This window comes from Corapipo altera, unplaced genomic scaffold (genome assembly GCF_003945725.1).
Source record: "Corapipo altera isolate COAL_440 unplaced genomic scaffold, ASM394572v1 158, whole genome shotgun sequence".
Lineage (NCBI taxonomy): Eukaryota > Metazoa > Chordata > Aves > Passeriformes > Pipridae > Corapipo > Corapipo altera.
The window spans coordinates 34233-52370 of record NW_020884977.1 but is presented as its reverse complement, the minus strand read 5'-3'; the positions used below and the strand labels follow the sequence as shown (position 1 = coordinate 52370).

General features: G+C 37.8%; 1 protein-coding gene across 1 annotated transcript in view; it reads right to left on the bottom strand.

Annotated features, from left to right (window-relative positions):
* Positions 1–11530, bottom strand: part of TFPI (tissue factor pathway inhibitor) — a 34262-nt gene extending 22732 nt beyond the window's left edge. Inside the window, exons 1-2 of the mRNA XM_027665551.1 lie at positions 11328–11530; positions 1310–1429 (exon numbers count right to left, since the gene is read on the bottom strand). Coding sequence (XP_027521352.1) covers positions 1310–1424 — 115 coding nt within the window. The 5' untranslated portion in view covers positions 1425–1429; positions 11328–11530. The remainder of the gene's footprint in view (positions 1–1309; positions 1430–11327) is intronic.
* Between the last annotated feature and the right edge of the window lie 6608 nt (positions 11531–18138).

Below are 18138 nucleotides of genomic sequence, written 5' to 3'. Positions count from 1 at the left end.
ACTTTAGCCTCAAACAGGAAGGGCATTTGTGCACTTCAGGGTTAAGAGGAAACAAATTTACGCTGCATGAATGAGTTTTTACTACACAACCATGCTAAGCTTAAGCTTAATGCACATATTTTAAATTGTAGTGACTAATTGTGACATGGTCCTAAAGCACAAGTTTTGTAGTAGCTTAGCATAGGCATGACTGTGCACAATTAATGTTTCTGTCTCAAAGAACACTGCTGCGAAAGTCTGACAAAGAGAAATAATTTGAATGGAGATAGGACAAAATATGGGTAGATTAGGTAGAGAGTCAATACAAAGAAAAGGTTCCCCTTAGCTGCACTCCCAGTCATGCTTCAAAATCAGACAGGACAAACAGAAGTTTCTACTTCATAGTTCTTGATGGAGAGAACATAGTTCTCTTAAGGAAGAGATCACAATTTTAAATCATTTTCTAAAGGAAAGAAGAATATTTCAGTGTATTCTTGTAATAATTTAGTGTATTTTTCCTTCATCTGCTTTCTCAAAATTGTTTGGGAGGAAATGAAAATACCCTTCCCAATGATATCCAGTTCAGAATTCTGACCCATCTTGGTTAACTTCAATGAAGTAAACAAAGATCTTACAACAGTGAGAATCCAAGAACCTCCCCAGTTCTAACAGTCACACTTTTTTTTTTTTAAACAAAAATCTCTAGCTGGTGAGTTTTTAATCATAGAATTATAGAATATCCACAGTTGGAAGGGATTAACAAGGATTGAGTCCAACTCCTTTATTTATCCAGTGATATCAAATCACTTGGGGTTATACAGAGACCTTCTTCAGGGCCCAGAAAAACAACCAGGATAGTAATTGCATCATTTTGAGACCAAACTTTGCACATTAACTGTGACTCAGGAGAGCTGTGCACGGGACAGCAATCTGCAGTGTTATCCATCATATTTCTGCTCCTTTTGTGTGGGGAGATAAAACCTGGGTTTGCCAGCTCTATGTTCTTTTCCCTAAACAATGAACTTTTCCCTGATCCTAAAGCAGAGCTTTAAGGGAATTATCTTGATATCTAACCCAATGTTTGGTTAGGATTAAGAGTTCCAAAAAGCTTGGAAAACAGAAGCCTCGATAGAAGGCCATTTTGCTGAAGCTTAACACACAATTCTGCATACATCCCTCCTGATTAGAAACCAGCCCATTTTTACCTTAGCCTCAATTTCAAAAATTTCCCATAAAAGTTCTCAAGTGCAGAATTACACCTACAGTGTATTTTAACACAGTGGGCTTTGTTGCTTGAGATAGTTGGAGGTGTTTTGCAGTAACCTCTTACCCCCAACATGCTCTTCTTCGCTGCCCTCCGACTCGGTAGCTGCACACCCAGCGACACAGCAGAACAGCAGCATAAAGGCTGAAGGTGAGGAACATCCCTTCTTCCTTCCTTTCATCTTCCCTGTATAACATATAGAAGAAAATATACACTTCAGTCAAATTCCTTGCAAAAGTCATAAGCAGGATAGTGCTGCCCTGGGGGTAGATACACAGCCTGGGAGCTTTGGGAATCATGGGAGCCATATAATCATATTGTAGGCACAGTGAAAAACAAGACAAGGTTCATAGTTGTGCTCAGCAGATTGCAGGTCTCCTATCCCATCTCCAGCACGGATTAGAGGCATTGTTATTACTTTTATAAATCACCTCCTAGAATATATAATGATATAAAACGTAACACTTGGCACTTTTATTGTCCTGATCAGTTTTACACAATGTATGGTTGGTTGTCAAGTCAAATCCTTCCAGACAAGTTTTCCTCAATCTGAAAAACTTAGAGTCACTGCCACAAACACAAGATTCTACTTTTAACAAATATTTAATCAATTTATAATCACACACGTTGCATTCCACAGGAGTCAGTGAATTTTTTGCAAGTATTTTGTCCCTTGTGGGTCCCTTTAGTATTGGGTACCTCACTTAAGTGCAGAGCTGTTATTTTTCACATCTTTATCAGTGCAACCATCCCTACAAAGAGAACACTTTGATCCCATGGCAGCTGACACGTTCAGGTTGCCAAAGATGAGGTGATGCATGCGCTTATGAAATTATCTCTGGAAAATTTTGGCTTTAACTTTTTTAGAAATACAGATTTTCCAACTAACTGAAAGTAGTTCCTTAAGGATCTCAGAATCCTAATTAGAGGATAAGCTAAATACCTTCTTTGCTCCCAACAGATGGATTTCCTGCAGATATCTTCTTCTCTTAAAGTACAATACTAAATTTTTTTTGCTAAGTTTATTAATATTAAGTTAGTAAAAACTAAGAAATGGGAAGCTCCTTACATTGAGACACTGTTCAGTGTTTAAGTTTACATGTCTGTGAAGACAGCAAATCACCAGTGAAAGCAAGAATTTTCATTTGTCTCTAGGGAACTTACCCGTTTTTCCCTCTTGGACACTTAATGGTCTCCCAACTCGCAGCATATGTAGGAGAAAAGAAATGCGTTCTTAAAAATAACTCTTGATGAAATTACAGACCAGACCATGAGTGACACTAATTATTTGCATAATTTTTGAAGTTGACATTTCCCTTCAGAAGGCTTCAGTACATCCTGTGGTGAAAAACACTGAGAGAGGTCTTCATTCCTTTTTTTCCTTTTTTTTTTTTTTTTTTAGCTTTTTGTAAAGGAACAGAATTTTGGGATCAATGGAATTTCTCTTTTAGTCAGAAAATACGACAGTGTTAACTTCATCATAATCTTTTCCTGTCAAAATCAACAAAAGAATGTGCATCTTTCATTCCTTCTAAGCTCAATTATTAAGCTTAATTTCTACATGAACAAATAAAATGCTTTATCCACATGCAGTTTCTGAAACATTATGTAAACAGAGAATATGTTCAAGTGCCATGATTACTCATTTTCAGCTATTAATCAAATAAATAGAAGTAGCATCTTTATTCATGATTCTAACCAGAAATTCAGTTTTAAACTCCTTTACATGCAAAGATTTGTGGTACATGACTTTGGAAGAATTTTACATTTTTATCCAAGGGTTAGAGAAAACCTTCCAGCAAATCTTTTTATTCACTGCTGATAAAAGGTCCAGTCATACTTTAAAAAGAAAGTAACTGTACAAGGTAACCTGAAGTTATCTAAGGTTGTCTTTATGATTTCAGAGATTTCTGAGTTGTGAAGTTAGTTTGCCATCAACTAAAATAAAAATAAATCCACAACTAAGAAAAATGTTATGGGGAGAAAGACTACGTAAAAAATTTCTAACAACTGCACAAGTACTTAGAATTACAATGTAAATAAAGGTGGTGGTAGTTTGACATCTAGGCTCAATGAAAGCAGAAATATCATCAAATTCTCAGGTTTGATGCTTAGATATACAGTAATAACTTAGAAATTTGGTGTGGCTCCTGTGAGTTCATTGGAATAAAAAATCGTCAAATACACTCTGAGTTTTAGTTTTTGAAATGACATGAGAAAGGGTAATTTTCTAGCACATTGTTTTCCTTAGAAGTAATTTCTGGCACAATTGTGACTTTTCATAAAGAAACATGTAAATTATCCAGAACCTCAACTGCCCTCGGATTAATTCCAAATTTGTCCCTGGGCTCTCATTTTCTATATTTGAGTTTTTCCAAACATGGTATCAAAATTCTCACTATTTCAGCAAAATTCGATTTGAATTTGGTTTTTTTATTACTCAAATTGAGGCTTTGGTTCTTTCTTCCGGGAATCTCCAGAATGTAGATTTAGATTACAAAATTTAGGAATTAGTTTTTAGTTCATCTTCCCGTGTTCTCAAAAGTTGGTTCCCAGGTAGAAGAAAAAAAAAATCCATCAGCCAGAAACAGAAATCCTCAGTAAGTTCCTATTTATTTCATTTAAAAGTAGAATTTTGCACATCATGAGCTGCCATATATAATTGTCACTGTGTGATTATGAGGATAAATTATTACATTGGGACAGAAAACAAAAATCTTCCAAGGGTACAGAGTTCCTATTCCTCCACTCGGCTCCCACATTTCTCTAAAAAGAAAGAGTGCCTTGTCAAAAGCAGGGTATATCCTGATGTTTGGGCAAGTTCCAAGAGGAAAAATGTGGGCTGTACAACTGCATATCTGCCTCACTGCGAAGTCTGCTGACCAAACCCCATCTCCTTTATCTTTTTTCTAACCTTCCCAGAAGGTCAAACATTCCCAGGACATTGTGTCAGGTGTGGGTGGAGGTGGGATGAGTGAGGTAAAGGCTTTGGTAATAAAACTCTTAAATCCTTCTGTAGTTTAATTCTTTCTTATGATTCCTACAGGAAGATTTAAAATCCAAGATCAAAGTGAATTTGGCATTGCTTTTTCAGTTAAAAACCTAAATCCTCTAGAAAAAAAACCCCAAGTTTTCTGCCTGGGTGTTCAACTGCCCTGTAACAGAACTTTAAAGCTGTAAACCTCTTATGATATCGATATAACTTTCCTTTTTAAGGTATTCTGGTTTTTTTCATTGTATTTATATGGAAAACAGAATTCAAATACTTCATCTATAATATGTGGTGGAGTAAAATATCAGGAGCACACATCTGTGAAGGGAAACATTTCAAGTTCAAATAATTCACATCAAATGATTATTTGAGCCAAATTCTGAAGATTCTGAGAGTAAATAGTAGTCCCTTCCTCCAGAAAGGTTCTAGCTTAGGATAGCCAGGAATCAGTCCAGTTTTAACACTGACTTTTCTCTACACCACAGTGTCATTAATGTATATTTCCTGAAGACAATTCCTTAAGAACTGGCACTCCACTGCTCCCAAACCACCTCCCTTTTAATGAGGCATTTTTATATCTGTAATGGACAACGACGTTACTTGACAAAGGAGGTCAACAAAGGTAATAATTGGCCCCAATTTGTTTCCTGATTTAATTAAATACTGTTATTTCTAAATCATGCAACTGGCTTCCCTCAAGCTGAAATATAGGCAGACCAGGCAGACCACAAGCAATCAAGGAAGCTCCCAGAAACAGATCCTTATTACCTGGTCTTATAACGAGGACTTTTTTATCCTGACACCTAAACATGGAAATAAAAGGAAGCTCTTGAGAGTTTTTTTGCTGAAGGCAGAAAATACAAAACTTGGTGTCTTCTCCATGCAGTTTGGAGACAGACTTTTTACGTGTGTATGTATGTATATATATATATATATATATATATGTACGTATTATTTTTTTTACCTAGTAGTCTCTTCAACACCAATTTCTGTAGTTACCTGACTGCTTAGATGCAAACAATTTTTTCAGTGTCATTTATCTCTAACTGGCTAACTGGAAAAAGTAAAACAAAAGCCAGCATTTCCCGCAGTAGCCAAAAAAAGATATTCCTAGAAAATGGCATAAAGTGACACTGTAATGTCTGTAAAAGTGACTTATTCATGCTGACAGCCCAGGAAGTGGAAACACAGACACACAGAGAAAAATTAAAAAAAAAAAAAAGGAAAAGAAAAAAAAAAAAGAAAAAGTAAAGTATATAATTGAATAAAGGAATTAATAGCAGGAGATATGATGTGCATAGTGAGAGGTCGAATTTAGCACAACCCAAAACTAAGGATTAAAAAGTCTAATTAGACAGGATTATAACACCTCTGATATAAAAGCAGACTTTTTTGAGCCCACTATGCTTCAGAGGCATTATATTTGCCCTATGATATCTTGTACTATCTACTAGGACTTGTGTGACAGATATAATTAGACCTATCTACAGCATTGTCTCCCAGCTGGCAGAGTCAGTCTGTTCCCTCGAACAGGGTTTTATTCCATGTGCTGTTTTGCAATGTCATGTTTTTCATTTCCTCTGCAGTAAATATGAAGAATGAATCGAGCATGAATTCCATCCCTTCTGCTCTGATGTAAAGGGAGAAGAGAATGGTGACACCTGCCCCAGCTTTACAAGTCCCAGAGTCAGTGCTGGGCTGTCAATTAAACTGATTTCCACCAGAAAGGATTTCCACCACTGGAACCTTGCACCGTCACAGCAACTCAAGAACTTGGATTCATCAAAGAACTTCAAATTTGCTTCTTGTTATGAAAGATAATGTTGGTTGGTTACCTACCTTTTATCAAGGAAGCATAAATGCTTTCATCAAGTAACATAAATGCTTTGCTGCTGCTGCTGCACTATTCCAGTCTCTTAAATTCCCAAGTGAAAACCGGGAAGTAAAGGGAAAATTTAAAAAACCAGATTTCTTCATTGGATTTTATGCTGAAAAGTTGTATGACCTGGTGTCACTCTTTCTGATTTAAACTCCCACTTTGATCCTGTTTTTATTAAAGTTGAAAATGTTGCTTTTCAACCACACCTGACAAATTAATTGAAAAGGAAACCTTGTTATGTTTTGAAATGAAAATGAAAATAAATAAATAAATAAGCCTACCCCAAGAGTTTCCTTCTTTTTTTCACATGCCTTTAGACCTCTCTTGCCTTTACATTCTCCTTTGTCAACTCCTTTCACTCACGTTTTTAAAGTGTTTTCCATTTTCCCAGCTTAGCTCCAGAACCTATTTAATCCCTTCTCCTAGTCAGCTCGCACCTGGCACCAGGTATTTTTGCCATCCTGTCTCCACTCCACTTCTCTCGTGACACAGGTCCAGGCCTTAACTTCTTTCTCCCTTGAGTTCTCCTTTACTCACCTGGCTCAGTCAGACCTCCCATCCATGGTATCCATCACCCAAGACCTGGGAAGTGGATATATTCTGGGAGGCAGAGCTATAGTGAGATTATACCTTGGCAACAGAAGCCTGCAAGCAATTTTCCTGACTCCCTGATCGTGATGCAACAGCCCCAGTGAATTATAAACTCTGAAATTAAGACTGATCTATTAAATAGCTTCACTTTTCACAGGAACACCGGATTTGTCCGAGTCAAATCACATAACTAGCCCGTTTTCATTGTGATACACCTTTCAATGGGGAAAAGAAGTATTTTGCTCCTGCCGAAATATTTTTGCGTGTGTACTAAAGCAAATTGTTGGTTTACATAATTTCGTAAATCTTGAAAAATGAAACGACAAAACCATTACACTCAAACCTGTACCCATTTGTAGCAAAGATGCTGGTCATCTAATCCTATTTTCAAACAGGGAATGCCTTCAGCAGCCTAATAGCCCCTACCAGAGCATAAAATCCACTAACAAAACAAACAAGCAGCAATATTAGTTACATATTAGCTTTATGAATTCTCTAGCCTGTTTGTTTGTCTTTTTTTTTTTTTTTCTAGCAGTTTGAACTGGAAGACTACTGTATATGTTCAAATCTCAGCTGTGCTTATTGATAAATAGACATGTTTTTAGAGGTCAATTATCTTACCATGATAGATAATGAAGAGAGTGATTTCAGTGCTGTATATTTGTTAACCCAGTTAAATGTAATTTCCCATTGTTCACACAATAGAAATACTATTCCCTTTCACTGAAGTGAAGCTGTCAGATATTGAAAATATAACAGGCAGGCACAGGAAGAAGCTACCAGCCACATCCTGTGACTGATTTTGGCCATACCCATTGACCTTTTGTAACTTCATCATCACAGAGATCACATTTTGCACACATACCAAAGTCCAAACTACAAGTTTCCTTGCTCTGTCAAGCAAGCTGAGCTCATTTTGACTCTCTCTCCAGCTGGAGACACCACAGACACTTTTTACTGCAATGGATGAGCTTTGGATCCTCCCACAGGTTAGAAATGCTGAAAATGCCTTCCGTGGTAACACACCCCTGGATTCAGACTGCCCTAGATGTCACCCTACAGTCACCTAAAACCAACATAAAATAACACTGCCATAGAAAAGAAGGGTCATATTCCCTTCCTCTCCCACCACAGTACAGATCAGGTGGTTTATTTTGGTGGCAGTGCCAGCTTCCGTGGACTTAGAGTGTTCATCCAATGACTCTCACAGCACAGAAAATATCAGCCTCATCTTTCCATACTGACTTTTCTCTGACTGATGAAAGCAGAAATCATTGTCCAACATTTCATTGTGTTAGAGACTCTACAAATACAAAGGGAAAAGATTGCTTCTCAAAGTAGAAAATGTTTATGGAATATGCCAGGACACTTCAGCAGACTTTTCTTGGAGTTCATAAAACCAGTACCAACTAAGTATTTCCTTTATGTAATATTTGTATTTCTAATTGGTTTGCTGCAGTTGGTCTTTTCAGTATAGTTATTTTAAAACTGGTTCTTTTGGAATGTTCTGTTTTCTGAAGGAAGGTTTTACTTTCTTGTGCTCAATCCATAGCCAGGGGCAACGCACCCGAATGCCCAGTTCTAATTTTTCACTAAACAGTAAATCAAATTACCCAGCTAATTTCAGAGGTATACTCAGGTAGGAAAGGCACACATCAGTAAGGAGGGCAACAGTATTAAAGAAAGCCAATGAACAGCTGTATTAACAGTCACAGGAAATAACTAAGAAATAGAACAAAGGAGTTGTGAGAGAAAATTTAAAGGACTGAAACCAAGCCTATTTTGCTGTTAAACAACTATGAGGGGAAAGGAATTATACAATTCTCCATACGGTTTTGCTTCATTCTGTCCCCAGGGGAACTCTGTCCCTATTGTAAAGTTAAACCAGTTTCATAAGAGAAACATACAGAAGAAGGTATTTTATCCCTGTTTTTAAGTCAGTTCTCCCTAGTTTCAGTGTAAAGAAAAGCTTTAGATATGAAGATGCCATCAGCCTCTCCTAGTTCTTAGAGAGAAAATAGGATTGTTCACAACATAGCCCAAACAAAGGACAGTAGTAAGTACTAGAATTTGACAGATTTTAAACACTTTGCTCCAAAACTGTGAGATGTGAGAGTCATGTAATTCTCTAGTTCTACTGGTTTATTTTTTTTTAATTTAAATTTTTTTTGTTCCTCCTATGCGTATGCTCTCAGTCCCTCTGGCAGACGTTCTCAGAAAGTACTGAATGCCCACCAACAAAATCATGGCAGTCACAAAGCACTTCCACCAGTTTATTTTAAAATGCAAAATAAAATCATTGCCAGAATCACCCTTTTAAAGTAAATCAAGATGTTACAGCATCTTCCCAGAATGTGAGAGATGTTGCCATAACTTTTTTTTCAGGGGTGATTTAATATTCATGTTTCCAGAAACAATCCTAATCCCACTGATATACCAGTGAGAGCAATCTATGTTTTCTGCCCTAAAAGTAATCCAGGACCCACAGAATCAGAATAGCATAAAAGATACCAGTTTTCCTGAACTGGAAAACACCTGGGTGCTCCTGTCTGCTCCTGTTCATGCACTCAACTTGGAAGGGTTGAGACACACAGAAACAGTCCTTGAATCCAGAACTAGAGTCCAGTAATTCTCCTTCTCTAATGGAGTCTGGTCTAGCTGGACATGGGATTTCAGACTCACCAAAGGCTCTGGGCATGGTCACTGAAAGCCTGAGAGGAAGCTTGTTCTTTTACACCTTTGCTTGGTTTCCTAGACCACTTTGTCTCCAATCTCTTAAAATTTCCTCTTTGACAGAAAATCTGCCTCGTTTTTTACACTGTCTCTCACTGCTCTTTAGCTCTGACACTGAAACCCTAAGAATGGATACCAAAGATTTATGAGTTTTTATCATTAAGCTTTCCAAATTACTCTGCAGTGAGATTAAGGAAAACTCAATGGCATTAATTGTTCTATCTGTCCTGAGTCAATAACATTAAACTGTAATTTACAGTTATTCTGCATTTAGGATGTTAACTAGGTGAGTAACAATTGAGTGTTCATGAGCAATATTAGTAAATGTGGGCACTGCACTAAAAGGATAAATGCACTTTAAAGGTCATGGAACTGCACCACACAAATGCATTAAAACTCAAAATTACAAACTATGAAATGCACAATGTAAGGATGAACATAAAGGATACTGAAAGTCAATTTAAAACACACTTGGAGACTCGCCAGCATAAAAGTCACAAAATTTTCAAATAAATGGATTTATCAAGCAGTTGTTCACATGGCCGCTTTTTAATTAACCCTTTCAACATGGGACATTATTTGACAGGAGAAAAGGCCAGAGCAGGATGTGTTTTAATCATCTTGACCTCATCAGCATGGTTCTGTGTACATTACACACAAAGGAAACTTGATTATAACTCTCAAATTCAGCTTAAAGAATAATGCAGAGGAATTTATTGTGGATATAGATACTTGCTGCCTTCCCTGACAGTCATAAACTCCCTCCCAGCAGAATTAAATGGTGAGTAGAAGGTTACAAAGAGAAAAGGCTGACAGTTTTTCCCAAGTAGGTGCCTGGCAATTCCTCCAGCACGCCTTTGCTGTCCCTATCTGTACTGACAGCTGCACTTCCTGCCTCTGCCTCTATCCATAAGACATTCAGGAAGGAAGGTTTATATCTTTACACGTTTCCCATGAAAGGACTTTGGTGACTAATGCCTGGAGTACTGAGTCACACTGACCGTTCCCATCCACGCTCCCCCCATCCAAATTGTTATTGTTCTCCCTGCTCCACTTTTCCCATTATCACAGGCCTTTTCCTCATTTAAATTGTATTTATAGCTTCTAAAATATCAGCAAAGTTTAGCAATATTTTTATTTTAAATGTATCACTGTTTTGCTTTACACAGTTCCTAGAAATGAAGTCTATGTCACTTCTGCCAAGTAAAATATTACAAAAGTCACCAACAATATTCTTTTGGGGGATGGGGGGTGGTGTGTTTGTTACACTGACACCACTGTAAGACTCATTTACTACCCTCGTTGTTTAAGGGTTTTTAGTTTCTTGACAATTCCAATATACATTGTGAGTGAAATTGGCTTATGTGTCATCAGCTTAATTTGATTCTCCTAAAATGTTCTTGTACTTCTCCTAAAATATTAATTGCTTCAGATGTTACGTGCCCTACAAGGATTTGAACCAGCCTGACAGACCACCCTGCTGAACCAAGCCTCCCTTAGAGCTACTGCAGTGGAGAAATTGCTTTAGAAAAACAAGCGTTTTTCTTCAAACTCGAGCTATTGATCAGTTAACTTATTCACCTCTAGGAGAGCTTCCTTTAAAAGAACTCTCTTGGAGCTCAAAATACCCTAGTCTGAGATTCTGGCAACCAAATACTAGTTGTATTATCAATCATAAAAGTTATTCATTGTCCTACTGTTTCAAATTTACAGAGGGAAAAAAAAAGCCTCCCCTTTTGCAGCACTCATTGCTGGACTTTGAATCTAGACATCTGACTCCTGAATCTACCACATTCTAAAGAAAACACACCAGTAGATCCTGCTTTCTGCCGGTTAAAGAGGAAAAGGATAACTCATTTAAAACCGAAAGTTTCTCACAAAGTACTCACCGAACTCCTAGCAACAGTTCTTGAAGAAAGAAGGAATTCCTGAATCAGAGCTGAATATGATCCTCCCCTACTAATTCACGCCGAAGGGGTGTGGTGTAAAGCTACAAAGGCAGGATTGCAACCTGATCTTCCTGGAGCGGGGATCGCTCGGCTCGGGACTGTTCTGGCTTTTCGCGGAGCACATGGGCTCGCTCTGGGTAAAAGTCAGAGATCTGCTGCAGCGGCAGGAACGCTTCCTGTGTAAAAGTTTTCTCGTCTGCCTGCAGTTCAGAGCAACTGTGTTCTAAACAGCGCCAGCTAAAACGGGCTGCACCTTTAAAGAATAGAGTTGTGCAGGATAATCTGTGCATTTGTTCCTTGCGGGGTCTGATAGGGCTCACGAGGATGGCGCATTCATTGTCTACTTAAGAGAGATACAGTGATGCACTGTTGTTTTTCATCTGTTAGCTTTTTAAACGAAGCCTTGCTATTTACTCTGCATCCATCACAGTGTTTGGAGCTGCTGTGCCTCCAGCTAGAACATACCATCTATTTACAAATCACATTGTTATGTGCTAAAACTAACCTTTAGTGTCAGTAAGAGTACCGTGGCTGAAGATAGGGATGGGGACTCCAGACACCCTCTCTGAGACCTTATGACTTGTGGATGCAGAGGCAGATGTCCAGAGTCTTAGTCTTAGAAACACAGGATGAGAATTTCCAAGGTAATGGATTAAGCAGTAACAGAGACAGAAATAACAGCTGAAGAACAATAATTTACACAGTCAGTAGCTGTAACTCATTGCAATTACTTTTTAGGTAAAGACCAACAGGTAGTTAAATCGCTGTCATTGAAAATGTATATTTATCTGTTCATCACCATCCTGGAACAGACTGGGAGTCTCTCATGTTCAGTTAACAGGTTATAACAGCCTCTGACACAAACAGAAGTGCTCCTGGCAACTCCTTAGATCTCATGTCTTGTTCTGACTGTCAAAATGTCTATAGTACTTTTCAGGGCAAACCGGTAGTCAGCTGAGTCTACTGACTCTTAACTGGGTCAATAATCAAATGGATTAACTGTCCTCAAATGGACTAGAAGAACTCACACAGTAAAAGGGGCAGTTCAAATGCTGGGGCTGAGGTTCTGCTATATAGTTACTAATTAGCAACTCAGATAAAGCAGGAGGCAACCCAGCTCAGGAGGTCAGGGAAATGGAAATGGTCAGGCTGTCATTTGTGTGACACCAAGACTCTGACAAACATTGTGGGCCCACATGTTGAGAACTGGTGTCTCTCCCAGGGTCACAAGACAGACAGTCCAAAACAGATGCATGAAAATTACACCACGGTTTAAAGAGAGCTCAGTCTGTACGTTTACAATAGACACCAAAAACACCAGATTACATACTTCTTCACTATGATTTTCTTGGAATGTAGCTGTGTGGATGAACATGTATCCCTATGGATAGTTTCAAACTTGCTCTGCTCTACAAGTCATTTACAAATGAGCTGCCTTGTTTTTAGTCCTACTAGATGCCGAATGGTCTGAATTACAAGTCCATGTATATATATTCCAAATCTAGGGACTGGACCTGGTCATAATCTGAAGGGAGATTTTTTGGTTTCAATGAGAAATATTTTTTTTTTTTTAACTAATAGACAAGAAAGAATTTTCATGTTTTGCATCACAACATGCTAGCATCAGTCCATCTTTTCTCACAAGATCTTGCTCAAGTCATTCAGATTTGATGTGCAAAATAATAAAGTAGTTCTGAAAGGAATAGTCCACAGAGACATGGGAAAAAAAAAAAAAAGAAAAAGCTGCAGTTCAAAATATACTTGTTATCTTATGGCCAAATAAGTCAAGAATCACATTTAAAGAAAAGTACTTTGGGGAACATGTAAAAGAATGAAACCCTTATTTTGATTAAATTTAGACTAAGAGATCTTTAGTAAATAATAAAACAATATGATAGTAAAAATGTACGATGAACACATATTCAAAAGAAAATTTCAAAGGAAACTATTTCATTTTCAATTAATAATTTTGCTTTCTACTCTATTGTCTCTTCAGTTCCCACGTGCAGCCATCCTAATTTAGTTGTCAGAAGGGTCTCTGGACTCCTTTACATTATAATTACAACAGAAAGGGCTTCAGTTGAAACTGAAATCAGACTTTGAAGATGAAAAGGACACTCTTTGGAACCTTTAGTAGGATAAAAGAATTCCATTCAGCCATGACCTGGCCTAGACAATCACACCAGCCTCTGGCCTGCCCTGGAACCTGCTGATAGCTTAAGACAGTCGTCAACAGTTAAATGTTCACAGTGGAAAAAGTCCCTACAGTCCTGAAAAAACAGGTTTTGTTCCTTTCTAGAAGGGGCTGTCGAGACAAGCAGATGAAATCTGTGAGTTCTAAAACTAGCCAATGAGAAACACTTTTCTAAGGTCCTGTGGGAATCTAGAACTCTCTCAAAAGGTATAGCTTGCAAATCACAAAACTCACCAACCTGGTTTTCCCTTAAGAGATCATCTAGTTGTCACTATTTTCATCAAGCTTTGTTCCTGTTCTGAAGAACCCAAGAATCTTTACTTAAGGGATTTCCAGCCTTTGAGTATGTGACATTATCATTACATTCTCTCTTCATGTTTGTTTATACCCTGTACTACAGGAATCACTTGCCCATACAAAAATTACAATTCAGAACTTTAACATTTCACATTAATTCTGAGATCCACCCAGAGAGCCAAGCTCTGGTCAGTTATGCAATAGTAGGAACTGCAACACTACTGAATGAGTGTGAGAAAGCACCACTTACAGCACATAGATCAGCAGGCCAGCTACCAAATTCCCCTTGGATTTCATGGATTACACTGCCATGCAGCAGGAGCAGTGTAAGCCTGATATTCCAGCCCCCTTTACAAGCTACTTTCTGCTGGCCTATTTTGAAGTGACTCAGATTTGATAGTCAAAGGAAAGCACAGAGAGCATTTAAATTACTCTTCTTCTACAGACAGAATAGCTTCACTCAGGGATTACAGCCCCAGAACATCACAGACAGAAAAAGTAGAAAAGTGGGGCAGAAAAGGCCCACCAGGAAGGTCTGAAAGACAGAAGACAAGACCAGAGCTACTGAATACATTCCAGATCATTCCTATCACTGGGAATTCCATAAAGAACTTTTACATGGTACACAGCTCCATTTTTTCATGACTGCTATTCCTCACTATGTATCTACAAGCAGATATATGCAAAAGCACGGATAAAGTAAACTAAAGCAGAGATGCCATCAAAAGAATCACTTGTACAATTCTTACGGTACTCAGTACTTGGCTCTGAAGAGTTCAAAGCTGAGACAATTAGATTTTAGCCTTCTGACAGTACGTAGAATTCCTACCCACAAACTGGGAGATCAGAGAATTAAAAACAGAAAAAAAAGAGGGAAGCTTTATGTGAGAGCTCAGCATGATTAAAAGTCTGATGAACAAACAGACACTGACTGAAAAGGCACACTACCAGCTACTATCTGACCACAGGAAAAATCCTTCTACTCCATGTTGTCAGCTCTCACTGTGAATCTGCTTCTGGTGACAGCTCCAACTTCTTCCACAGCAAAAACAGGAGAGAATATGCCATCCCAGAAAACCCCTCACTTGGAGCTCTGTCTTGAGTAGTGGCCTGCAGAAGGTAGGCAAGGATAGCAACGGTAAAAGTCATAGTGTCTGAAGAATGCTTCCAACCCACAGGTTAAAAACAACTGACTCTTCTCTGAGTCACATCAGTGACTTCAGGTCAGATACTCCACCCTCCTCCCTCCATCATCTGTCATAGTGCTGCACAGTCTGTGTTTCCACCACTGGTTTTACACTGGGAGCACTGCTAGTGCCAGCAAGACATCAGGAAAATGGAAGATAAGAGCTGATAACTAACCTGATGTCTTCAGAGGACTGGGGCAGAGTCACTGTCTTCTGGAATGTCTGTCATCCCTTTGGGTTGGTGCTCGTGTTGACTGAGAGGGATGGAGGAAAAGACAGCAAACTTCAAATTCAATTTTTTCTATGCTGTTCATCTTTATTTTTATGAAGTGGATGGGGTTTAGCAGAATATGTTATACTTCACCACAGTGCTAAACACCTGGTGCTCAGAAATTAAAATGATGCACAAATGCCCAATCTTGTTACTGTACCAGAACAGAGAAAAAGCGGCACAAAATTATATGTTAAGTTTTATGTGTACATATATAAAATACAATTATTTTTAAGCTCTATCATTCCTGAAGCAAGATTTACTACATCACATAGTTGAAAAAGCACAAAAGGTTACATTAGGCTTTCTTTCACAAAGGCCTCTCAGTGAGGGTGTGACATTGCTCGGGCTTTAACACCACAAGTGTCTGTGATGTTTTGTTGCCCTCTAGTGATGTTTAAGCTCCTTTTAATACGACTTCTACAAATGGGTTTCTTACTGTTTCCTACCTGTTGCATTATTTTTGTTGTGCTTTTTATAACATTTAATATTTAAATCCCAACTAAAACACACAAATGGAAGTGAAAAAGTAAAGGACCTTCCCTAATGAAAGAAAGATCAGAACCCAGCAGCTGGCACTTGGAAACCTGTCTCTATAACACACACACCTCTGTCCCCCCTTACTGTTCTTCCTTCCTGTAACTTCATGTTCTTATTTAAAAACCGTGGCTATGTCAAGTGTTTTCTAAAGACTGAAATGGAAACGACTGAAGAGGGTGACTGTTGTTGCTGAAAGCAGAATGTTGAGATAGCACAGTGAGGAAACTCTAAAAATACAGGCTTTGTTTCTGCCCTCACTTCAAAGGTAGTAATGCTTTTAAGTAATAGAGTAAAGCAGAATATTACTGAAGTTGACTGCTGGAAATGCAGGAACATTTTTAAAAGGGGGAGAGAATCTTCAAGCCCCTCAGGCATCTGCCTTTCTGATTTGCCCAGTTGCCTTATACTGAACAACCAGTTCTCCCGCAGTGAAACTTCTGTTTTGCTTAGCAGAAGTACACAGGTTCTTGTTCCTGAAACAAGCTGAGATTCTGAAATTTTCCTTCCATCAAAACCAAGACTTAAAAAAAAAAAAAAAGGAAAAAGAAAAAGGAGCCTTCCTTTTATTTTAAAAATTATTCTTTAAGCAGAATGCTTCATCAGATATTTTCCATCCTATAGAAACCCAGTTTTAGCATACCAGCAGAATGTAACATCTCTGTGGATGCCAGATTAAGCAGGGGTTAAATACCCAGCACATCTAGTAATCTGAAAACCACTCAGAACATGCAGGAAGAGGCAATGCAACTGTGACTAAGGCTTAAATTTTGATTCCCTTCTTTTCCTGTATCACTATCAAACTATTGCCCCTTGCCAAAGGACAGATGTGACAAAGTTGTGTGTTACTTGTTTTAATCTGGGTAGTTGTTTCCTTTCCAATATGTCAATCTGCTTTTCTGTGCATTTCGTTTTGCTTATGAGCTTCCATAACTCATACACTTTCTTTTTTAATTCATCAATGTCTTAAGAGTAAAAAAGCAGGTTATTTGGAGCATGCCTTGAAGTTGAAACCCTAAAGAATTAGTTCCTGTTACTTCCTTTTTGAAAAGCCCAGAGGTAAGCTACTGCTGTAGTACCATTGCAGGAATCAGAAAGTACAGAGCATATTATGTGACATTTTGAATAACATGGAGATTTCATGACTCAGATCCAATAAGAGAAATTTTGGATAACTGAAAAAGTAGAGGGTCAGGTCACAACCAGATACCACTTATTTTTAGAGCCAGAAGCTATATGAGGTGTGAATTTTATTATAAAACTCACAGTGCCTTTAACCAAAACAGAATAAGGGATGTCTTATCTGAAAACAGTAAATATTTTGTCTCCTTCCCTACAAAAGGCAGGTTTCTTATTTATTTTTGGTCTTATTATTTCATTATTTTGATACAAATTGAAAGAACTTTCCATCATAAAGCTGCATTTAGATCTGAGGTAGATCATATCTGAAGCAAAATATACTAGAAAAGTATCACCTACTGAATTTTGTTTTGTTAAATAGAAAAAGGGATGTGCACGGGCTCGTCAAACAAATTGCCTCACTGGACAAAGCACTTGTTTTAAAGTAATATATTACTTGGCTCAGTAAACATCTACTTTGGAAATAGATATGGGTTAATTAAACACATATATTATTTTCCTGGGTTATTTATCATGCTTTTCATTCTCCTGTGGTGTCTGATTATCCTCTCAACGAGTCCAGCGTTTCACTGATGATCCCTTCCCATCCATGTTCTTTAGCCCTCATTCCAAATGCAGATCGAGTCCAGAACTAACTGGTTTAGTCACTGGATGTCACTGTTGCAGCACTGAGAGCTTCGGTGTTTTATCTGGAAAGAGCAAGCAAGGAACTTGTGTGTATTTTATTCCTTCATTATTATTAAAGGTTTGCATTCCTGCTCACGTTGAAGTCACTGAGAGTTTTATTACGGGCTGAATATTTAGAAGTATTCAGGCCTGAGGATAATTTATGCTTTCATAAATTAGGGGAAGGTATTTCATTTAAGTTTTACAACTCTTTATATTTTAATTTAAAAGTGTGAACTTTCTTAGATTTTTGTTTCTAGGGCTCTGATAAGAATTTTATTTCTGAATATCTTTTCATGTATGCACAGTGTACATATTTCTGTAATTACATATATACATACACATATATATACACCAGCGCCAGAATGATATACATATTTATGAATATATATACATTGGTATAATTTAAATGTATATAAATATGATACACATATTTATGAATATGTATACATTGGCAAA